The sequence below is a fragment of the Budorcas taxicolor genome, chromosome 25 (genome assembly GCF_023091745.1).
Source record: "Budorcas taxicolor isolate Tak-1 chromosome 25, Takin1.1, whole genome shotgun sequence".
Taxonomy (NCBI): Eukaryota; Metazoa; Chordata; class Mammalia; order Artiodactyla; family Bovidae; genus Budorcas; species Budorcas taxicolor.
The window spans coordinates 49,144,482-49,168,408 of record NC_068934.1 but is presented as its reverse complement, the minus strand read 5'-3'; the positions used below and the strand labels follow the sequence as shown (position 1 = coordinate 49,168,408).

The 23,927-nt window shown below is 60.8% G+C and overlaps 1 protein-coding gene across 4 annotated transcripts in view; it reads right to left on the bottom strand.

Annotated features, from left to right (window-relative positions):
* OSBPL5 (oxysterol binding protein like 5) overlaps window positions 1-23,927 on the bottom strand; it is a 72,058-nt gene that overhangs the window by 21,741 nt on the left and 26,390 nt on the right. For 3 of the 4 annotated variants that reach the window (XM_052661800.1, XM_052661799.1, XM_052661802.1), the window contains exons 2-7: window positions 16,018-16,156; window positions 13,760-13,842; window positions 4,332-4,412; window positions 3,975-4,076; window positions 2,640-2,843; window positions 1,501-1,585 (exon numbers count right to left, since the gene is read on the bottom strand). In XM_052661800.1, coding sequence (XP_052517760.1) covers window positions 1,501-1,585; window positions 2,640-2,843; window positions 3,975-4,076; window positions 4,332-4,412; window positions 13,760-13,842; window positions 16,018-16,135 — 673 coding nt within the window. In that variant the 5' untranslated portion in view covers window positions 16,136-16,156. The remainder of the gene's footprint in view (window positions 1-1,500; window positions 1,586-2,639; window positions 2,844-3,974; window positions 4,077-4,331; window positions 4,413-13,759; window positions 13,843-16,017; window positions 16,157-23,927) is intronic. The other variant, XM_052661801.1, reaches the window with a different exon arrangement.

Genomic DNA, 23,927 nt, shown 5'->3' with positions numbered 1-23,927 from the left:
GCCTCAAGGTCACACACTAAGCAGGACCCCGTGTGCTAGGTCGCTTCAGTCATATCTGACTCTTGGTGACCCCATGGCCTGTAGACCACCTGGATCCTCTGTCCATGGGGTTCTCCAGGCAAGAATACTGGAGGGGGTTGCCATGCCCTCCTCCAGGGGATCTTCCTGACCCAGAGACGCATCTCTGGCATCTCCTGCACTGGCAGGTGGGTTTTTTACCACTACTGCCACCTGAGACGCCCTCTGTACCCAGAGGCCCTGCAAGTTCCCACCTATGGAGTCAGGGCCAGGGCTCGCCCGGATGGAAACTGCCCCCACAGGTCGGGGCAGGGCCCGGCCTCTGCGGCTGCGGGCTTTGGCTGGCCTGGAGCGCAGGGCAGGAGGGTGGGTGGCAGGCTGGGGAGGGGCCTGCTGAACCAAGGCGGAGCAGGCAGCTCCTGGTGTTGGAAGAGCCCTGGGAGATGGGGGGGAGGGCCGACCTGAAGGGCAGAGCGGTGGTGGGTGGAGCCAGCCGCCGCCAAACCCAGCCCTTGTCCCCAGGCTCCTGCTGTCTTCCTGGTGGAGGCTGCCAGCAGGTTAGACCTGGGGTTCAAGCACTTTGAACTCATTTCTTTACTTCTCCGAGCCTTTAAAGTATGACCCTCCTGGAGGCAGAAAGTTTCCTTCCCTAACTCTCCTCCTCCAGGAAGCCCACCCTGATACCCCCAGGGCCTGTGGACCGCCCTCCTCCCTGACCACGGCCCCCATCCCCGTCAGGGACTCGGCTCACGCCTCAGCCCAGCTGGCCTTGTCTGAAGGGTCTCTGCTTGCCTCCCCCAGCAGATAGCAGGCTCCACGGGAGCCCAGGCCGCCCTGTCCATCCCAGGGCCCAGGAGAGGCGTGGCACCGAGTGGGGGGCTGGGGACAGAGGGTGGCATTCAAGCGACTCAGGAGTGTCGACGCGGCGTCTGGCCACCAGGGGGCAGCCGGGAGGCCCAGAGTCCCGTGGTCGGGCCAGGCTGCCTTGGGCAGAGCCTCGCCCGCCCGGGACCACTGGAGGGAGCCCTGCGCCGGCTCCCCGGGGCGGCAGGCAGCGGCGTTTACTCAGGGCGGCCGCGAGAGGGCGCCCCAAGCACGCGCGGGTTCAGGAAGGCGCATCCCTCGCGCGCAGTTCGGCCAGCCTGTCTCCCCTGGTCTCCCCAGATGGCTGGTAAAAGCAGCACCTGGTGATTCAACGGTGCCTGGCACTCAGCCACTGTTATCTGTTAAACAAGGTCATCGGATTCTCATAGCAGCTAAGGGGAGGGTGTTACTGCTCACCCTTTTGCCCACGGGGGAGACTGAGGCTCAGAGAAGGCGCAGGTAATGGGTGGACTTGTCCCCTGACGCCAGGCTGCCCCCTTGGATGGCGTCAGGAGGGTCTGAACCGGGGTCCCCTGAACCTGGCCGATCCTTCCACCAAGGGGCGGGGGTGCTTCACGTGGGGTCACCGTGGAGACCGGCAGGGCGGATGGGACTCACCGTCAGACTCGGAGGCGGCCCTGAAGATCAGGTAACTGCTGGGCAGGGGCTGCGTGATGGAGCCCACGCTCTCGCCTTTGGGGCCCTGGAGAGGCAGAGAGGCGGTGTCGCCCGAGGGATCGTGCAGGGGTGGGGGGGAGCACAGGTCAGGTGGTCATGGGGACCCACGCTCACACATGCACAGATGCTTCTGGGGCCTCGGGGCCCCCAGACGGGGTCAGGCCACGCGGACAGAGCAGGCAGCAGGAGCGGCGAGCGGACGCTCCCTGACCCCCTGCTCAGCTGGGGGCCCCACCCTCGGTTTTTCTCTCTGAGCCTCCATTTAGGTGGCCAGAATCAGCACATGCAAATCCAGGATGCTCGGTTAAATTTGAATCTCAGAAAAATTACATATACACAGTTTAAATATATCCCATACACTATTTGGGACATACTTCTACTAAAAAAAGAGCCGACTCACTGGGAAAGTCCCTGACGCAGGGAAAGATTGGAGGCAAAAGGAGAAGAGGGCGGCAGAAGATGAAATGGTTAGACGGCATCACTGACTCAACGGACGTTGAGTCTGAGTGAACTTGGGGAGATAGTGAAGGACACGGGAGCCTGGTGGGCTGCAGTCAATGGGGTTGCAAAGTCGGACACGACTTAGGAACTGAACAACAACATACTAAAAAAACCCCTTTTGATCTCCCTCTGAAATCCGAATGCACCCAGGCATTCTGGATTTCATCTGGCAACCTGACCCGCTCTGGTCGTGGGCTGGGCCGCCCCCAGATTCCAAAGGGGGAGGTCTGGGCCTGGAGCAGCCGCCCTCACATGGCCCCGTTCCCCAGCCTCTGGACAGGGCTCGACGTGTGATTTGAACCCATCAGGCCCCCAGGTCCTGAGTACCCCCCACCCCAACATGTATTCCACATGGAAGGCCACTGACCACATCAGATCCCCCGGCCACTGAGTGACTCACCCTTGCAACTGTCAGCCCAGTTTTGGACCCCCTGCTCCTGGGGCCCCAGCAAGAGGCTCCTGACTGCCCGGCCATGCTCTCCTCCCGCCCAGCGCACTCCCCCCACCCCTCCCACCTCGCCCCGTGGGGCTCTCTCCTCTCCTGGCCTTCCTGAGCCCTGGGGTTGGCGCTGTGGTACCTTCACGGCCCAGACAGACTGGTCCAGCGGGTGGAAGAGCTTGAAGCAGAAGCCGTCCTTCTTGGAGGGTCTCTCGATGAGCTCACAGCAGTGCAGCAGGACCGTGCCCACCCACTGGCCCACCTTGGGTGTCTTGTAAATGAGCAGCACTCCCGGCTTCAGCACGCACCACAGTTTGGTCCAGCTCTTAAGGGTCCCTCGGATCTGGAGGGAAGGGGGCTGCCATCAATGCTGGCAGGGACCCCGGGGGCATCTGAACTGCTAGGGGAGGGGCTGATGGACGGGGCCCCAGGCTCCGGGCAGGGTTCTCTTTTAGTTTTTAACAGGAGCTCTAAAAGATGGTGAATCCAAAGAAAGATGCTGCAGCCAGATTTACTGAAGTTCATGGAGCTCAAGTTCAAGTTCAACCTCAAGTTCAACGCTCTGCCCCAGTCCAGAGAGGAACTGGCAATAAGCAGTGACTAATTATCAGCCTTGTGATTTTGAAATTTGTGATCATTTCTTTTCTCATTCTAAATTAATATTCACTTTTGCACCTAATTTTTTATCCATAATTTTGTAAAGCAAAAAGAAAAAAGAGCCCACAAAGGCCCAGAGCTCTGCAGATGCCCAGGCTCCCAAGTCTGCTCTCTGCTCTGCCCCTCGTGGGAGCCCCAGGGACTCCACAGCTTTATCCCCACTCTATGCAGGGGGAAACAGGCTTGGGGCTGAGGGAGTTGCTCGCGGCCTCATGAGGTCTGAACACAGGCCTCTGACCACAGCCCAGGCCTGTCCCCAGAAGCCAGCGCTTCGCCTCCTTCCTGTGTCCTGACAGCAGGGGACTCCACCGGACTCTGGGCCCCCCGCCAGTCAGGGCCCTCCCACCTTAAACAGAAATAGGGTTTCTGTAGACGTGACCGAGTGAAGATGAGGTGCTCCTGGAGCAGGGGCCCTGGTCCAACAACCGTGTCCTTGTAACAGGAGAACAGGACACGGAGACCCAGGAGGAGGCCAGGTGACCGCAGAGGCAGAGGCTGGAGGGAGGCGGCCACAAGTCCGGGGGCTCCCGGGGCCCCCAGAGGCGGGGAGACGCAGGAAGAGCCCTCCTTCAGAGCCTCGGGAAGGAGCCTGTCCCGCCAGGACCCTGACTTGGGGCTTCCGCCTCTGGACCTGGGGGTCTGTTTTGGTTGCTATAAGCCACCCGCTTGCGGTCCTTGGTCAGGGACGCCCCAGGACGTGGCTAGAGCCTGCAGCGGCCCCCACGCCCAGCCGTCTCCCGAGGGGCTGGTGACTCTGCGCCGTCCCTGGGGGCGGCCCCCCATTGCAGCCGGGGCGGAGGCGGGGGCCCGCGCTCACCTTCAGGCTGTCTGCCATGATGACCACGCTGGGGTCCGTCAGGGCGCTGAGCAGCTGCCTGGTGGCACGCTTCTTCTCCTGGCGGTAGCTCTCCTTCTGCGCCTGGGCCCGGGGCACCACAGGGGTCAGGGGAGAAGGCCCCGGGTTGGCCCTTCCCCGGGGCTCCCACCCACGGGCGTCGAGCTCAGGGACAAGGACGGGTCCCAGGAGAGGACAGGAAGCGGGAGTGTGGGGGGGGCTGGGGTGCGTTCTGCCCCCCTCCCCTCGGCAGGCTGGAGGTGGGGGCTGGCCGCACTGGCCCAGGCTCCCCTTCATCCAGCAAATGAGGCCCGTGCCCCTCCCCGGGCCCAGGCCCACCTTGAGAGCTTCCTTCTTGCTGACCTTGGCTGTCGGGGACACACACTCCCGGTCGGACCCGTTGCACAGCCTATATTCAGCCTGCAGGAGAGACTCAGGTTGGGTGCGTGCAGTCCAGGAGGGGGACCGCTGGGGGTGCAGGAAGCAGGAGGTGGGAGCCCGCTGCTCCTCCCGCCCCCACCCCCAGCCCAGGGGAGATGGAGGGAACAGGCCAGTGAGGCGAACCTGTGAACAGGAGCTGGGGGGCAGCCACCATGGAGGGTGTTCGAGGTGGCCCCTTCCCCGGGGGCCAACACTGGGCAAATGGCAGTGACCCTCCCCATGGTGCCCAGGAGGCGCCTGTCTCAGCTACTGTCATGCGCCCGGCCTCTGGGCAAGGAGGGCTCGTGTGTGTGCAGGGGGACCCCTGTCCCTGACAGCAGCTGCCAGTCGGGGGGCAACATCCAGGCCCCCTCCAGCCGTCCGAGGGTGCGGGGCGGGGGGAGGGCGGAGCTGCATCCACAGCCGCGATAGTGACTGGCCCTCAGTCCTTTTACAGACGGGGAAACTGAGGCCGGAGCTGGGGCATGGGGAGAAAACGTCAGGGCTAAAGGCTGTGGGCCCCTGCCTGCTTCTGTAAGGCCTGAGAGCCCAGGGTGGCTGTTACCGCTTTTTGGGGGCAGCACTTGCGGGATCTTAGTTCCCAACCAGGGATTGAACCCGGGCCACCTGCAGTGAAAGTGTGCATTCCTAACCACTGGACCACCAGGGACATCCCGGGCTTCACATTTTTAAGGGATTGGGGGAAAGAAAAAAAAAATCAAGGTGAGATGTGAAAATCACTCAGCCCAGATTTCTGCATCCACCAGGGAGGCCCTCCTGGCGCCGGCTGTGCCCATTCCTTCCGCGCCGTCCGTGGCTGCGTGCGATCCAGGGACCGCATCAGGCCCGGGGGACAGGGTTCTGTGGCTGCCGAGCCGGAGACGCTCCCTCTCTGCTCCCCTGCAGAGGCGGGCCTGCCCTGTGCTGTCCGCTGAGCTGTGTGCCCCCACCCTGAGCCGCCAAGCCAGGGAGCGGGGCCCGGAGGCCGACCAGCCCTGGCTCTCTCCCCGCACAAGGTGAGGGGCATGGACCCCCTGGCTGCCCCATCCTCTGAGGTCGCGGCCGCCCTCGCTCACCTAGTTCTCGCTACCCTCCGGGGGGCGGGCCCAGCCGCGCTGTGTGCTAAGTCGCTTCAGTCGTGTGCGACTCTGCGCGACCCCGTGGCCTGTTACCCACCAGGCTCCTCTGTCCGTGGGATTCTCCAGGCAGGAATCCTGGAGCGGGCTGCCATGCCCTCCTCCACTCCCATCACCACTGGGCATCTCGGTGCCCACCAAGGCTGCAGAGCCACTGGTGGGACTCTGACCAGAGCTGTCCAGTGGGCCAGCTGTGCCCACAGCACCGCGTGCCGGGCAGGGCCTCTGGTGTGGCGTTTAGGACGGAGGGAAGGAGGGGTGAGAGCTGCGCTGGAGACGGGTGTACGTGTGAATCACGGCAGCTCTGCCCACGCTCCCAGCCATGCCCTGCGGCAGAGAGAGGCGCAGAACCTGCCCGCAGTCACACAGGTCTGAAGGGGGCTGGACCCGGGCAGCGTCACTCGGCGCGCACTCTCTGAGACCAGTCAGGACATTCGACAGCCCGGGAAGCCAGGGGCCTGGTCAGGGCGCCTGGGGGACGCTGCCCCAGAAGAAAGCTCTGGGCTGAGGCAGGAGTGGCGGTGGCAGGCTCTGGGGGCCGGGCTGACGCTCCAGCTCCTGGGATGCTGAGGCTCTCGTGCCCAGAGCCCCAGTTTCCTGAGCACATGCTGTTCCCCCCGCCCAAATGCTCTAACCTGCTCCTTCCTCAGGCCTCGCTGAGCTGCCTCGCCAGGCGGCAGACGGCCCGGACCACCCTGCTGGCATCAGACCCCAGACACCCCACCCACTCCGGCCGGCCCAGCTTCTCCTGCCGTCCCAGCCGCACGGACGTTTCGGTGACCTGCCAGGAGCTCCCCCGTGGACGGCTTCCGCCCAGCACCCCCGGCGCCAGGCGCTCCCCCGTGGACGGCTTCCACCCAGCACCCCCGGCGCCAGGCGCTCCCCCGTGGATGGCTTCCACCCAGCACCCCTGGCGCCAGGAGCTCCCCCGTGGACGGCTTCCGCCCAGCACCCCCGGCGCCAGGCGCTCCCCCGTGGACGGCTTCCACCCAGCACCCCCGGCGCCAGGCACTCCCCCGTGGACGGCTTCCACCCAGCACCCCTGGCGCCAGGAGCTCCCCTGTGGACGGCTTCCGCCCAGCACCCCCGGCGCCAGGCGCTGGGAGCCTGCGGAGCACGTCGGGCAAACGCAGGCACGAACGAGGACACCCTCCTCTGCCCCTTTCCTGCCGCCTGCTTTCCACCAGATGCAGCTGGAAGGAGCTTGTTTGGGGTGACGGAGGAAGAGAGCGGGACAGCGTGGGGGCCGTGGGGCTGGGAGGAGTGGACGGGGTGGGGTGTCTGTGCCCCACACCCTCTGCTTCTGGGCCCTGTGAGGCCGCTGGGCCGGGTCACAGCAGCCCCGGGCTGGGGCAGTGCCCTCCACTCCTCCATCCTAAGGGCCAGGCTGGGGACCCTGCCAGGCCCGCCTGCTGGCTCCTGAGGCCGCAGCAGGTGTAGCCACAGCAGGGCAATGACCGGCGCCCTCAGGGGTGAGAGACTCTGCTCAGAACCATGAACGTGGGGGTCTGAGCACTAAAGGGCGGCCGTGGAAAACTCGTTTAAAAAAGTGCTTGAGAGAGACCTACAGGACGGCATGAAGCATCTGCAATCGTGTGTCTAACAAAGCTCTAGTGTCCAGATACAGGAAGAGCTCTTACTAACTCAACACAGTTGGAGGGACCGATGTTGAAACTGAAACGCCAATCCTCTGGCCACCTAATGTGAAGAACTGCTGCTGCTAAGTCATTTCAGTCGTGTCCGACTCTGTGAGACCCCATAGATGGAAGCCCACCAGGCTCCCCCGTCCCTGGGATTCTCCAGACAAGAACACCGGAGTGGACTGCCATTTCCTTCTCCGGATGCGAAGACTGACTCACTGGAAAAGACCCTGGTGCTGGGAAAGACTGAAGGCGGGAGAAGGGGACGACAGAGGGTGAGATGGTTGGATGGAATCACTGACTCAGTGGACATGAGTCTGAGTAAACTCTGGGAGTTGGTGATGGACAGGGCGGCCTGGTGTGCTGCAGTCCACGAGGTCACGAAGAGCCGGACACGGCTGAGCGGAGTTGGTGATGGACAGGGCGGCCTGGTGTGCTGCAGTTCACGGGGTCACGAAGAGCCGGACACGGCTGAGCGACTGAGCTGAGCTGAGTGCGTGTGTGCTCAGTCGCTCGTGACCCCGTGGGCTGTAGCCCGCCAGGCTCCTCTGCCCGTGGGATTCTCCAGGCAGGAATCCCGGAGCGGTCGCCATTTCCTCCTCCAGGGGATCTCCCCCACCCAGGGATCGAACCCACGGCTCTGGTGTCTCCTGCACTGGCAGGCGGGTTCTTGACCCCTAGCGCCACCTGGGAAAGACAAGAGCCTGACATAAGACAAGAGCCAGATGCAAAGATGGACGGAGGACTTGGAGAGAAGGTGCTCGGACGGTGGCAGACAGTGAGGAAACGCCCGTCCCCCTCGGTCCTCAGCGAGGTGCTCATCTGGCCACGTGAGACATCGCTTCACACCCACGGGCACAGCCACGGGGACGGCTCCAGAAAGAACCGAAGCCGCCCACGTCCATGCAGGTGTGAGACGTGGGCGCCCGCCTCCCCGCTGGCGGGATTGTAGCACAGGGCGGCCACTGAGGAAGACCGCTCGGCGCTTTCTCCAAGAGGCCAAATACAGAATCTTCTAGAAAGCCATCTTGCCACAGAACTGCCATCTGGCCATCCCACTCTGAGGTACAAACTCAAAGAAGTGAAAGCAAGGACTCAGACACCTGCACGCACGTGCTCTCGGGAGCTCTGCTCCGCGCAGCCGACAAGTGGAGATGGCCCAGGTGTGCCCCGTTGACGAGCGGACAACCAACCGCCCGGCTCCATCCAGCCGTGGACCATGGCTCAGCCCTGACACCCGGCACAGCCTGGACGGGGCTTGCTGGAGCAGCTCGTCACAAAGCCCCGCACGTGGCACGGCCCCACGGACACGCCGTGTCCAGCACAGGCAAATCCGTACACAGGGAAAGCGGAGTGGAGGCTGCGGGGGCTGTGGGTGGCGGAGGGGACGCGGGCGACCGCTCGTACGGTCACTCTGGGGTGACGGAACCGTTTCTGAGCTCGACAGAGGTGGTGGCTGCACCACAGTGTGGACGCAAGAAATGCCACTGAATTAGTCACTCAAAACGGTTGATTTCATGTCATTTGAATTTATATCCTGGAAAACCACATGATATATATTTATTTTTAATTTTTTTAAAAATTATGAAGTATCTAGGGCTTGAGGCTCAGACAGTAAAGAGTCTGCCTGCAATGCAGGAGAGGCAGGTTCGAGCCCTGGGTCGGGAAGATCCCCTGGAGAAGGAAATGGCAACCCACTCCAGTATTCCCGCCTGGTTAATCTCATGGACTGAGGAGCCTGGCGGGCTATGGTCCATGGGGTCGCAAAGAGTCGGACACGACTGAGCGACTAACACTACACAATAAAAGTATGGTAACACATTACAGGAGACTCGGAAAATACAGAACAAGGTTACATGTGGCTCCACTCTGTGTTACAATTACTTTTCGTATGATATATATGTTATGTGTGTGTGTGTGTGTGTGTGTGTGTGTGTAGATATGGGCTTCCCAGGTGGCGCAGTGGTAAAGACTCTGCCCGCCAATGCAGGAGACATGGGTCTGATCTCTGAGTTGGAAAGACCGCCCACACCCCCCACCCCGAGGAGGAAATGGCAGCCCACCCCAGTATTCCTGCCTGGGGAATCACATGGATGGGGGAGCCTGGTGGGCTACAGTCCATGGGGGCGCAGAGCTGGACACGACTGAATAACTGTGTACACACCCACGCGCATGTGTATATGTACATAGAGACCTACACACTGAACATTTAATGTGCTATTAAATATGATCTATTATATTCAGCTTATAGAGAACATAATACCTGATATCAATATATTAAATGCATGTCCATGTTAAAAGTGGACTGAGCAACTGGACACAACAGATGCTCTGTCTATTATCATGTATCTATTAGAGTTTGTGTCTTTCCCAGAACTGCCCCCTTTATAGCAGCCCCAAGTCTCTCTTAAGGACCTGGGGCGTCCAGAGCTGTCCCTTCCTTCCTCCCATGGCCTCGGACAAGTCCAGACTCCCTTGTTTTGTCTGGAGCCTACCTTCCTTCTGGAATGTAAGCTCCGGGAGAGGGGGACTGCGTTTCTTTTTTGGGGGGGGGGTGATTTTCTTTTTTTAAAATTTTGTTTATTTATTTATTTTAATTGGAGGCTAACTACTTCACAATATTGTGGTGGTTTTTGCCATACATTGACATGAATCAGCCACAGGTGTACATGTGTCCCCATCCTAAACCCCCCTCCCACCTCTCTCCCAATCCCATCCCTCAGGGTCATCCCAGTGCACCAGCCCTGAGCGCCCTGTCTCAGGCATCGAACCTGGACTGGTGATCTATTTCACATATGGTAATATACTGGACATGGAACAACAGACTGGTTCCAAATAGGGAAAGAGTACATCAAGGCTGTGTATTGTCACCCTGCTTATTTAACTTATATGCAGAGTACATCATGAGAAACCCTGGACTGGAAGAAACACAAGCTGGAATCAAGATTGCCGGGAGAAATATCAATAACCTCAGATATGCAGATGACACCACCCTTATGGCAGAAAGTGAAGAGGAGCTAAAAAGCCTCTTGATGAAAGTGAAAGAGGAGAGGGAAAAAGTTGGCTTAAAGCTCAACATTCAGAAAACGAAGATCATGGCATCTGGTCCCATCACTTCATGGGAAATAGATGGGGAAACAGTGGAAATAGTGTCAGACTTTATTTTGCGGGGCTCCAAAATCACTGCAGATGGTGACTGCAGCCATGAAATTAAAAGATGCTTACTCCTTGGAAGTAAAGTTATGACCAACCTAGACAGCATACTGAAAAGCAGAGACATTACTTTGCCGACTAAGGTCTGTCTAGACAAGGCTATGGTTTTTCCAGTGGTCATGTATGGATATGAAAGTTGGACTGTGAAGAAGGCTGAGCGCCGAAGAATTGATGGTTTGGAACTGTGGTGTTGGAGAAGACTCTTGAGAGTCCCTTGGACTGCAAGGAAATCCAACCAGTCCATTCTGAAGGAGATCAGCCCTGGGGTTTCTTTGGAAGGAATGATGCTAAAGCTGAAGCTCCAGTACTTTGGCCACCTTATGCAAAGAGTTGACTCATTGGAAAAGACTCTGATGCTGGGAGGGATTGGGGGCAGGAGAAGAAAGGGACGACTGAGGATGGGATGGCTAGATGGCATCACGGACTCGATGGGCGTGAGTCTGAGTGACCTCTGGGAGATGGTGATGGACAGGGAGGCCTGGCGTACTGCGATTCATGGGGTCGCAGAGAGTCGGACACGACTGAGCGACTGAACTGAACTGAACTGAATATACACGTTTCAATGCTATTCTCTCAAATCATCCCAGCCTTGACTTCTCTCAGAGAGTCCAAAAGTCTGTTCTTTACATCTGTCTTTTGCTGGCTCACATATAGGGTCATTGTTACCATCTTTCTAAATTCCAAATACATGCGTTAATATACTGTATTGGTGTTTTTCTTTCTGACTTCACTCTGTATAATAGACTCCAGTTTCATCCACCTCATTAGAACTGATTCAAATGCATCCTTTTTAATAGCTGAGTAATATTCCATTGTGTATATGTACCATGGCTTTTTTATCCATTCGTCTGCCGATGGGCATCTAGGTTGCTTCCACGCGACTTCATTTTATCCATGACTGTGTCCCCGGCACCTGCAGGCCTTGCCTGGACAGGATGCCCGGACGTCTTGACTGAGGGAGTGAGATCTGAAAGTTGAGGCGAGTGCTCCAGACAGCGTCTAAAGTGCTTTCACTGGGTCTCGTTGTTTCACTGGGTTGTAGAAGGAGTAAGCATGTTGTCACTGCTTTTACGAAATAAACCTGCATCTAAACTAATAACTGTGTCTGTTGACAGATGGTTGGAGAAACAGAACATAGTCCAAGCACACAATGGAACGTTGCTAAGTTGCTTCAGTCGTGTCTGACTCTGTGCGACCCCACAGATGGCAGCCCACCAGGCTCCCCCGTCCCTGGGATTCTCCAGGCAAGAACACCGGAGTGGGTTGCCATTTCCTTCTCCAATGCATGCAAGTGAAAGTGAAAGGGAAGTCGCTCAGTCTTGTCCGACTCTTAGCGACCCCATAGACTGCAGCCTACCAGGCTCCTCCATCCATGGGATTTTCCAGGCAAGAGTACTGGAGTGGAACATTACTCGGCCGTAAAAAGGAAGAGAATTCTGACACAGCTACAAGCTGGACGAGCCATGAGGACACGATGCTCAGTGAAATAAGCCAGACACAAAGAAGGTAATCACAAATCCACTGGGATTCCACCCACATGAGGTCCCTAAAGTTGTCACATTCACAGTGACAGAGACGGGGGGGGGCAGGGAGCGAGTGCTGGGGGGCCAGGGAGCGAGTGCTGGGGGGCCGGGGAGCGAGTGCTGGCGGGGCAGGGCCAGGGTGTCCGCTTTCTAAGATGCTAGGGTTCTCAGGAGGGATGCTGGGGACAGTACAGCCCCCTGCGGGTGTGCTTAGGGCCCCTGAGCTGTGCCTGACATGGTTAGGATGGTGCGTTTTGCTACATGTATGTCACTGTAATCAAAACAGGTTTTAAAATTAAACAAATTCCACACGAATGCAGGCATTCCCACTGTGCTCCTAGCAGCTGGCAGCCCTAGAGGCTGAGGTGGGGGACGCTAGCTGTGGGAGGTACCCACGAAAGGCCTGGCTTCTTCCTCACTGGAGGTGGACACCAGGGACCCTGAGACCACCACTAACCCCTTGTCTGACAGAGCAGAGCGTGGGGTCCCAGAGGAGCCAGGCTGTAGTCACTGGGTCCCATGGGTGGCCACAGTGGGGAGAACTGGCCTCTGTGTGCCCCCAGCCCCACAGCCAGAACTGGGGCCTCCAATGCAGGGGCCACGGCTCCCTTGACCTGAGACCCTCTGCAGGGAGGAAGGGCATGTCTCACGCCCCACACCTGTGCCCAGGCCCCCGCACCCTCCCTGGATCGGAGCTTCTGCCTGGAGGGGTACGGCTGGGCCCCACCGAGAGGCACTGGGCTGGGGAACCTGTGGGGTGTGTGCACGTGTCTGTGTGTGTATGTTTATCTGTGTGTAGTGTGTGTGTTGGTATGTGTGTGTACGCAGGCATCTACGTGCCTGTGTGTGCCTCTGTGTGCATATGTGTGTATATGTTTATCTGTGCATGGTATACGTATCTGTATGTGTGTGTATCTGTGTGTGGAGGCATACCTGTGTGTGTATCTGTGTGTGTATATTTATTTGTGTATAGTATATGTATCTGTATGTATGTGTATCTGTGAGTATCTGTATATGGATGCATATCTCTGTGTGTATTTGTGTGTGTATGTTTATCTGTGCATGGGATATGTATCTGTACATATGTGCACCTGTGTGTGTCTGTGTGTGCATATGTGTGTATATGTTTGTCTGTGCATGGTATACGTATCTGTGTGTGTGTGTATCTGTGAGTATCTGTGTATGTATGTATATCTGTGTTCATGGGATATGTATCTGTACGTATATGTATCTGTATCTGTGTATGTATGTATATCTGTGTGTGTATTTGTGTGTGTATGTTTATCTGTGTGTGGGATATGTATCTGTATGTGTGTGTATCTGTGTGTGGAGGCATATCTGTGTGTGTATCTGTGTGTATATGTTTATCTGTGCATGGGATATGTATCTGCATGTATGTGTATCTGTATCTGTGTGTGGAGGCATATCTGTGTGTGTATGTTTCTCTGTGTGTGTGTGCACATGTGTGTGCTTTTCCAGATCATGGCATGGCCCTGCGAGGGTGCGGGGGGCGGGCATGGTGCAAGCAAAGCCAGAGGGAGGAAGTGCTGAGCCCTGGGCGGGTTCCTTATGACAGCAGGCCCGGGCCCCCTGGTGCCATGACTTTCTGTCCCCGAGCCCTCTCTGGGCCCCGTCTCCCATCCTGTGTCACTCCAAGAAGGCAGCTTGGAGAAGACAGCTCACACGCTGTGACTCCAGCTCCAGGAGCCTCCGTGATTCGGAGCAGAGAGCTGGGGTGGCAGCTGGGCCGGACGCCTGCTGCCCCTGCCTCGGGCACTTCCTGTTGCCCCTGGGCAGGCCCCCTGCCTCAGGCCCCCCCACAGCCGTGCTCTTACCGGTGGCACCTTCGTGGCAGAGCCTGGGGTTGGGGGCCCTTCATCCCGGGTTGGTGACGGGCCGTGGGGCTCCATGTCCTTCCCTGCAAGAGAGCGGCCGGCGTGAGGCCCAGGGCAGGGCGGCCCAGCCCATGGCAGGCGAGCCTCGGGCGCCAGCGGCCTGGGCGGGGCAGGAAGCCAGCCGGGAAGGCGGGTGTGGAACCAGAGATCTAATAACCACCAGCCAGCCACACAGGGGGTGTCACTGCAGGGAGGGGGGTCACCAATGGGAGGAGTGTCACCGCTGGGATGGGGGTCACCGCTGAGAGGGGGGTCACTGCTGGCAGGGGGTGTCACTGCAGGGAGGGGTGTGTACTGCTGGGAGGGGGTGTCACTACTGGGAGGGGAGTGTCACTGCTGGGAGGAAGGGGGGGTCACTGCTGGGAGAGGGTGTCACCACTGGGATAGGAGTCACTTCAGGGAGGGGGGTCACTGCTGGGTGAGAGTCCCGGGCCAGGGTGGCCTGGCCTTCGGGGTTCTGCGAGGCAGGCCCCGGTAGGCAGGTCCAGGGCACCCAGACTACAGCTGACCCCCTCCCACAGCCCAGTCCTCCAGCTGGAGCCCCACTGCCCCCAGTGCTGGATTCAGAGGGGTGGGTGGACACTGTCTCTGCACCCCTTCCCAGCAGGTGTCCTCTCTGGGTTGACTAAGCGGTGGGAGAGGGGCCTGAGGTGCCTGGACTCAATCCTGGGGGGAGTGGCTGCCCCACCCGCTGCTCGTTTCTAAAGCCCAGCTTCACAGGCAGGAAGAAGCGGGTGACGGTCTCAGAGGCCACTCCCGCCTGCTTCCTGCGGCTGGTGGCTGATTACCCAGTCCCTGCTTGGGAGCGGATGTGGCGATGACCAGGGGAAAACCATGCTGACAGGGAGGTGAGGGGAGGGCTCACAGAGGGTGGTGTCTGCAGACCCCCTTCCCCGCAGCCCTGGCCTGAGAGCCGCGCTCTGCAGAAAAGCCAGCGTGGAGACTGGGGGTGGTGAGGCGTCCTGCAGCCGGGCATGCTGGGGCAGTGAGGTCACCAAGGAGCACGCGCCCCTGCACTCGGCCCTGTGTCCCCTCCCCTGACCACAGCCCAGGGCTGGCTGCTGATGGGGGCCCCCCTCTATGCCCCAGGGGCCCTGCCATCCAGGCGTACTGGATTCAGGAGCTGTCGTGGGGGGCCTGGCCTGGGGCCATTACGGGGCAGCCTCCCAAAGTGGGTGCTACCACCTGGGCTGGGCGGATGCGGGGGCCCTGCGGGAGTGGGGAGCGGGCCGCCCCACAGTCAGAAGCTGGCACCGGCTCCTCTCTCTGCCTGTCCATGCCCGTCTCCTTGTCCTGTCCACCACACGTGCCACCCAGGCCTGCGCTTCTTCCAGGGGCTGGAGGGGCTGGGGTCCCCTCCTTGGCTCCAAAGCAGGTGATGGGAGCAAGGTGGGCGGGCTGCAGGAAGCCAGGCTGGGCACCAGAGGGGGCCCTTCTCCCACCGCCTCAGGGCCACCAGAAGGACGCGCTGGGCTCTCTGGGGATGGTGGTCACGGACGCGGCAGAGAGCTCAGCTCAGACTGCCGGAGGCAGGGTGGATGTGGGGCACTGGGGTGGGGGCAGGGGTTAACACCCGGATCTGTGAGAGCGCCAGCAAGCTCAGGTGACCCGTGTGCTGCGTGCCCAGCGCTTTATCTCCAAGCACGACAGCAGCGGGTCTGAACCGTCCCCACCCAGGGCCCAGGACTCCGCTGCAGCTAGCGCAGGTCCTAACATTCCCCCACTTTACAGATAAGGAAACCGAGGCCCTGCTGCTGGACCGAGGTCCCCCAGCCTGAGGGCAGGGGCTGCGGTCAGGCTGCCTGGACCACCGCACCACACGGCCTCTGCAGGGACGAGGATCTGCCTCCAGGCCTGGACTGGGGAGCCCCCTGCTCGACCTCCACAGCCAAGTTGATGAAACCTGGCCCCACAGGTCATGGAGTTCTCCGGCCCTACAAGCCTTCTATTCATTAACCCCACGTGGTAGATGCCCTCCCTCCCTGACCAGGACAGCACAGAGAGGGCAAGGGACATGTCTGAGGTCACATGGTCCGGGAGGACCCCTGGCCCTCCTGCGGCTCCTAGGTGACCGGGTCCCCCCGTGGGCACTGACCCCCGCCCCTCCTGTGGCCCCCAGGTGACCGGGTCCCCCCGTGGGCACCGACCCCCGCCCTCCCGCGGCCCCCAGGTGACCGGGTCCCCCCGTGGGCACTGACCTGGACCCACATCGAGCTCATGCTCTCCACCCACGAGCAGGTTCCGGCTGAGCTTCTGCGGGTTGGACGAGGGCGGACACAGTGAGAAGCGTCGTCGCAGAAAGACCTCCTCCTTCATGGTGTGGGCGCAGGGCGGCTTCTGGAAGGAAGGAGGGGGGCACTGGTCACACCTCAAGCCGAGGCTGGGACAGCCTGGGGCCTGGAGGCCACAGGCATCCTCCACCCGCCCGGAAAGGGGACCAGAGACACGCCAGAGTCAGGGGCCCCATCATACAGTCAGGTCCAAAACGGGACATGGAGGGCCCCAGGGGCCTGCGGGGCGGTCACCCAGGAAGGCCGCACGACCGAGTGCAGGCTTTCCAGGGCCCGAGTCGGAAGTCAGGCCCCGACCAGCCAGTTTGGCCATCACAGGTATGGCAGGACCCTCTGCCCTCCACCCAAGGGCTGGCGCTAAAGCGGCCTTGTCGACCCTGGACACAGCAAAGCGGAGGAGACATGGGCCACCCGCCGACCCCTCCCCGGGGATGGAGCTCTGGGTGGGGGGTCAACGTTGATGCACACGGGGAGGGCGGAGCGCTGCCTGAGAGGGGGCTGCAGAAGCGAGACAGGTGGCCCAGAGCACCAGGGCCCGCGGGCGCGGGCTGGGTCTGGCTCTGACTCCGGCCTGCCCAGCCCACCTAAGGACACCGAGAGACCACCTCCCGCCTTCCCCTGTTTCAGCTCCTTGGTTGGGTTTCCGACACCTGTACCCAAAGCGCCTGGAGAGAAAGTGCAGGTGAGTTTAGGGCGAGGTCGGCCGAGTCACTTCCATACTTTGCAGCACTGCCCAAACCGCCTCCCAGCCCCAGCAGGAGGGCCAGCCCGGGGAAAGCCCTGCGATACCCGCCACGCCCGCCCGGGTCCGGCGGCCACCCCTCATCTCGCCCGCGCCCCTCGCAGCCCCACCCTGAGCAGGGCCGGGGCTAGCCATCCACAGTGGACGTCAGCCCGTTTTACAGAAGAGAAAATCGTGGCCCCCAGAGCCCTGTGGTCTCAGCCGGCCAGGTGCTGGCAGAGCGGGGACTCGGGCCCCGATTCTGCGCTCCGTCCTCTCCCTGAGGACGTGCTGCACAGAGGCTGGCTGACCAACCTTTCCTCCAAGGCTGGGGGTGCCCCGTGCCGCCTCCGCGGGTGGGCGATGTCTTCCTGCCAAGCCCAGGACAAAGGCCCTAATTTCTCCCACAGGCCCTGGGCCTTCCTGGGGTGGGAGCAGCAGATAGCAGCCTTTCCTGCTAGGACAGTGGGTGCCTGGGTGGGGCTTCTGGAGGGGCAGGGCGGCCCAGGGCTCCATCCGCAGCCCCAGGACCTTCTCTGTGCTTCCCGCCCAGGGGTCCTGGGGGCCCCCAAGGTGCAGCTGGGCCTAGTGGCCTCCCCTCCCTCACCACTGCGGTGTCACTTGGCCAAGCTGGTTACCCGTGCCATTTTACAGATGGGGAAACTGGTTTCAGAGAAGTTGGGTATTTTGAGAATCATCTCAAACATGGTTCCTGAGTTCACATCCCCCACCCTCATTGGTTCACCTAGGTTTCTAGCAAACCCACTGCGGGGGAAGGCGGGGGTGGGCGTCTGGGGTCCAGCCCCTGCTGGTCGGAGTCCCGGTGGACACTCACGGCTTGCCCAGGTGCGTCTCAGGCCAGGCAGCCAGCACCTGAGAGGCGGCCCTGCCTTCCCACTCCCGCAGCTGAGCTCTCGCAAGCACTAGGCGGGCAGCCAAGGTGAGTCAGACGCGCTCCTGCCCGGCGGCCCCAGGGTGTACGATGAGAGATGACACTAGTAGGCCGCCCTCACCGGGAGCCTCACGTCTCAGGGGCTGTCTTGCAAACCTGGGGCGGGGAGACGGGCTCCTGCCCTCAGCTCCCCAATCTGGCCACAGGCCCTGGCTCCACCGGGGGGGCGGGCACAGAGGCCCCTGGCTGCCTTTCTCCTCAGGTCCTGCTGCATGTCTTTCCCCGGCACAGATAACAACTGGGGACCAGTGGCCTCATTGGTCTGGGAGCCCCCCATCTGTGGAGGATGTCCACAGCATCTTCCCTCCCACCTTCCCTCTCTCCCTTACATCCACCCATTATCCTACCCATCCAGCCAGCCACCTTCCCACCTGTCCATCCATTTAACCAACTTCTTAGCCATCCATTTATCCAGTCATCCATCCATCCATCCATTCATTAATTCATCCATCCATCCACCCATCCATCCATCCATCCACCCATCTACCCATCCATCCATCCACCTATCTATCCATGCATCCACCCACCCATCTACCCATCCATCCACCCATCCACCCACCCATCCATCCATCCACTCTCTCCCCACCACCACCCTCGGTGAATCTCTCTAGACAGTCAGTGAGCAGCCTCATGTCCTTTCTTCCCTTCTTCCTACTTGCCCAATAATCAAACACATCAGAGGTGACATCTCCGTGGCTGAACTGCTGGCCCAGAGCAGACAGCCCCAGTCTGAGGGCAGTGCCGGGATGCACCTGAGGATACCTGCTCTGTGTCCTGACTCCCCAGACCAGGCGCGGACCCCTGCGGGCCCCCTATGACCTGCTTGGACGGCGGGGGTGGCTCCTCTCCAGCGGGGCCTCAGGGGCTGCCCAGTGCCCACTCCTGGCTGCTGTCCATGGTCTCCTTTAAGGCCGTGGAGGCCGAGACGCTGCTCTGTTCATTTCAGAAGTACATCCAGGCCCGCTCTCCCCAGGGCTCCTCCCTGCCTTCGGAACACAGTCCAGCTTCTGTCTCCTGGTCCCTGTTTTCCAGACCATCAGGTCCCCGGCCCGCTCCTCCCACTTCATTCCCTGCCTGGCTCCGTCACCCACTCTGCCCCAGTCACACTGGTCCCCTTTATGCTCCTCAAACATGCCCATGCCCGCCGGGGCCTCTGCTCGGACGTGCTCCCCCCCGAATGCCCTCACCCACATCTCTTGTCTGTCCGGGTGGCTGGGTCCTTCTCAAATTCCACCCTTGGATCAAATGTTACTTCCCAGAAGGCTGCCACCCCCCATCTCACACGACGCCACGTCCCGAGGCGCAGTCCAAGTCGCCGTAGTGTCGCTCCGCGTTCCTTCGTCTATGTTAGCTCTCCTCCCCAACAGGACGCAAGCTCCAGGGAGGGGACAGCACTGTCCCTCCTGTCTGCTGTGTCTCCATAGAGCCAGGCCCGGGGACTGGCAGGGGGCATGAGGGCTCGGGGACCCTGGGACCTGGGGTGAAGGAAGGCAGTCCAGTCACCCCTGGGCTTAGAGCCTCCTCCTCCTCCGCGGGTCCAGGGAGGGGGGAACCTCAGAGAGGCGGTCAGGGTCGGTCTGGGGCCTATTTCCAAGGGAACCCTGGTGAGGTTCCTCCTGCCACGCCTGGTGCAGATGAGGCCCTGCCCTCCAGGCACCGGCAGGAGGCAGGCAGAATCCGGCCACGCCTGGAGGATCTGCAGACCCTCGGAGGCTTTGAGCCGGGAGGACCGCTGGCCTGATGCTGGGCTGACCAAGCCCTAGGTGGCGAGTCCCCTTGTCCCGGGGAAAGCTGAAGGCTTGTAGCACTGGGAGGGGAGACCCCTATGGGAGCCAGTCCGTGAGGATGGAGGGAAGGATGGAGGGAAGGAAGAATGGATGGGTTAGGAAACAGACTTCCCAGCTGGGCCAGCGGCAGTCAGGACCGCACCCGCGGTGGGCGGCCCTCTCCCTCTGTCCTGGCCTGGGCGCCAGCTGCCCAAGCGCTCGGGGCACTCTCTCTGCAGGGCACACTCTCTCTGGCCCCACCGTGGGCGCTTGGAGCCTCGATTCCTCCCACCTGGGCTGTCAGAGGCCGCCGTGTGTCTTCCTCTCGTTGGCCTCTCTGGCCTCTGAGGGCTGGGCTGAGCTCCTGTGGTAGTAACAGCCTCCCATTGCCCCTGGTCACTGGGACAACGCTCGTCTGCCCAGCTGGCCCTCAGTCGACAGCGCCCAAATCGTTCCCTGGCGGCCACGAAGGAGGCCGATCCCACCATCCGGCTGTGGCTTCGGCTGGTGCTTACGATCACGGAGTCCAGGGGTCTGAGCGGACACTGTGGGGCCTGGAGGGATGGCCCCCAGCACAGCCCGTGTGTGGGGCCCTGATACCCTGGTGAGGAGCCTCGGGAGTTTCTTCAAGAGGGTAGCCACGGTCCAGAGACCCCGGGGCCCCCAAGGGGGGCTTACCGTGGAGGCCAGGAGGTGGGGCGGCGGTGGGGAGGGGAGCCCCATGTGTCTGTGGCCTGGGACGGCCTGTCCCTGCTGAGCACAGAGCAGGGGTCTGCAGACCGGGGGCCCCAGGGAAGCCACTGCGCTGCCCCGCTTGGACCCACGGCCTGGGAGGGCGAGCGCTGCAGAGCTGAGCACGCAGGTGTGGCGGCGGAGGCGGCGCTGCTGGGGGCCCACCCAGCAGGCAGGAACCCCAGCCCTGGGGTGCAGGTGGGGGCCAGTAGGGGAGCCCGGGAGGGGAGGCAGCCCTGACTCCTGGCTCGGCCCCTTCCTCCCACCCCACCCCTGCCGTGGTCTGTGCAGGTTCCTCAGTTCCGTGTCCCCCCAGGGCCTGAAAGCTCCCCAACATCGGGGACAGCCAGGTCCCACGCGGTGCTGACCCAGAGACAGACTACAGGTCAGGCTCTGAGCTGCCTGGCCCAGCCCCGTGTCTCTGAGCTCCAGCACCGGCTCGGGCACCTGGCAGGTGACAGGCTCTCTGTCTTGAACCAAGGCCGAGCGGCCAACAGCGAGGCCAGGAGAGCAGGCTCAGCGCCCACAGTGCCCCACCTGGGGGCCCACACACTGCCTGCCCCGACCCGCTGGAAGCTGCCTTCTGAGCAGTACTGGGCCTCTAAACGCTGTCCCCTCCCTCCACCCCCTGACGGCCACCTTCCAGCCAGAACAATGCGATCCTTGTGAAGATCGCTGGGGCATTAGCGGCTACACCAGCAGGACGCGCGGCCTGCTTCTCCGGGGCCGGAATCCGCTGGGCCACAGTGGCCTGGGGAGGTGGGAAGGGCTGAGGCTCTGAGAAGGAATCCCACAGAACCCCAGGCTTGCTCCACATCCCACCTGGCGGCACAGAAGTGGTGATGGGGTATCCCACCTTGCCTGAAATGTCTGCATGGTCTCCGTTAGGTCCCTATTTGTGAAGGGGGGGGTTGCTCTGAATGGAGGTGACAAAGTCCCCTGCAGAGGCTGACAGGCCAACCCAGGGTGCCCACAGCTGCCTGGTTAGCATTCCCAGCGCTGGCCCAGGGTCACACCGGCCCAGCTGTGCTGGTGGAAGCAGGGGAGGTGTTCCTGGGCAGTGGAGAGGCGGCTGGGGCTGCTGGGGGCTCTCCATGAATCGGTGAAGGTGGCAGAAGCAGGCACGTACAGCCTGGTCCCCACACCACAACGTGCCCGCGCTCACACGGCACCCACTTCTGCTTGAACCAAATGATCATGAAAGGAAAGGGGTGAAGTGCCCCCAATCACAGATGAGCTTGAGGATGAAGCCCTCCTGCTTGGCTCTCTGTCTGCACACCCAACGGAGGGTCAGCAGATCCCAGGGAAGGGTGGCAGTTGTCAGGGAAAGGACGCTGGCCGCCGTGTCCACACCACACATCTGCATTCCAGAAATTTGCTGCGGTCCCAAGGCCGGCGACCATGGGGTCCCTGCCGAGAGGAGCCTCATAAAGGTCCAGAAACACACCCTGCCTACTGTCCCCTGGCTGGTCCCAGCATTTGGGGCTCAAACTGGGCAGCCTGAGCCGCTCCCATGGGAACATGGGGGAGCACCCCGACACAGCAGACCAGTGTTCAGAACTCTGGACCCGGGACTCCTGCAGGCCCTGTGCTGCAGACAGGCCCTCCGAGGGCCCTGGGCCCTTTCACAAACGCTGTCCCACGCAATGCAATTCTCATGGCACCTGAGGGATGAGGGGAGTGGATCTCATGACCCGATTTTAAAGGCACAGAAACCAAGGTCTCAGGAGGGGAAAGTGCCGTGTGAAGTCCAAGGGCTCAGACTGGGCCAAGGTCCCCTCAAGGCGGCACAGCTTCAAGCCCCCTGCCCCCTTGTACCTCGGAGACGGCTGAGGGCAGGGATAGAAACCAGGGGGGCAGGCAGGATCCCGAGGGATGGGGTGGGAGCCCGGCCTCCCCCAGGGAGACGTTTCCCGGACAGGCTGCCTTGGAGCAGCTGAGCCCCGGGGAGAGGGGCCGGAAGTGGCCTGCCCTGCTGAAGGGTCGGCAGGGCCTTGCCTGGGTGTTCCCGGCTGACTCAGCCGGGTCATGTGGCCATGGGCAGGGCGGGGTCCTGGCACCCGCCCACGTGGCCTCCTGACCGACACCGGGCCAACTGGCGCAGCCAGTGCCACCCACGTGCACGTCCTCTGCGGCAGAGCCGACCCGCCCAGCTCTAGAGAGTGGGGGCCACCGTGGCCTGTTCCGACGTGGACCCCGCTGCAGGTCCGATCCCAGCCCGTCCTGCAGCGACCCTGCCTGCAGGTCCCACTGAGGGCTTGATTTTCAGATGCACACTGCATCCTGGGGCTGGGGCTCTGGGGCGGGGCGGAGAGAGCCAAGGGCAGGAGACCGGGTTGAGGTCCGGACCTGCCCGCTCTCAGTCCAGCATCGGAAGCAGCAGGTGGATGTGGGCTCCCAAGTGACCTCATGCCTGAGTGTGGCTGGTGACCTGAAGTGCTGGACACACCAGGGGGCTGGGAGGCGGGACCCCGACGGAGCTGGGAGGAACCAGAGTGACCTGAACGCCACCACAGCCACCACTCACGGAACAGGAACAGGAACTTGAGTCAGACATGCACACGTGGGCCACAGCCAGCACCTCGGCTGGTCTGCACAACGGCCCTGAGCATCCAGACGGGTAATTATGCTCCGGTTTTTCCCCAGAACCAGCCACGGCCACACTGCAGGCAGAAGCACTCTGCACCATGTGCAGGAAAATGGCATCGGGTCTTGACGAACCCCCTTCCCTGCCTCCCACGCTCCGTCGGACGTGCAGCCCGGCATGCGGCTGCCCCCTTTCTATTTGAGGCAGCCCTGGAGGGCAGAGACAGAGAAGCGTGATCAGAGGTCTGGGTTAAAAAGCTGAGCTTATGCCAAGAACCAACTATGTACTTCCCTTGTGACTCAGCTGGTAAAGAATCCGCCTGCAACGCGGGAGACCTGGGTTCAGTCCCTGGGTTGGGAAGAGCCTCTGGAGAATGGAAAGGCGACCCACTCCAGTATTCTTGCCTGGAGAATCCCATGGACTGGACTGTATAGTTAGTCCATGGGGTCGCAGAGTCAGACACAACTGGGCAACTTTCACTTTCATCCTGCTGCTGCTGCTGCTGAGTCGCTTCAGTCATGTCCGACTCTGTGCGACCCCACAGACGGCAGCCCACCAGGCTCCCCCGTCCCTGGGATTCTCAAGGCAGGAACATTGGAGTGGGTTGCCATTTCCTTCTCCAATGCATGAAAGTGAAAAGTGAAAGTGGAGTCGCTCAGTCGTGTCTGACCCTTAGCTAAGAACCAGCTATGTACAGCACATATTATAACTAATAGAAAACAAACCTATGGTTACCAAAGGGGGAATGGGGAGGGAGAAATGAGAAGTTTGGGATTAACAGATACAAACTACTATATATAAAGCAAATAAACAACAAGGACCTACTGTGTAGCACAGGGATCTATGCTCAGTGTCTCAGAATAACCTATAATGCAAAAGGATCTGTAGAAGAATATCTGTATAACAATCTTTTTTATGTACCTCTGAAACTAACACAACATTGTAAATCAACTGTATTTCAAGTTTTAAAAAGCTGAAATTGAAAAAAAAGAAAGAAAGAAAGAAAACACTACAGAAGCCACTTTTTGCCTTTAAGAATGTGAGCGTGCCGAAGAATTG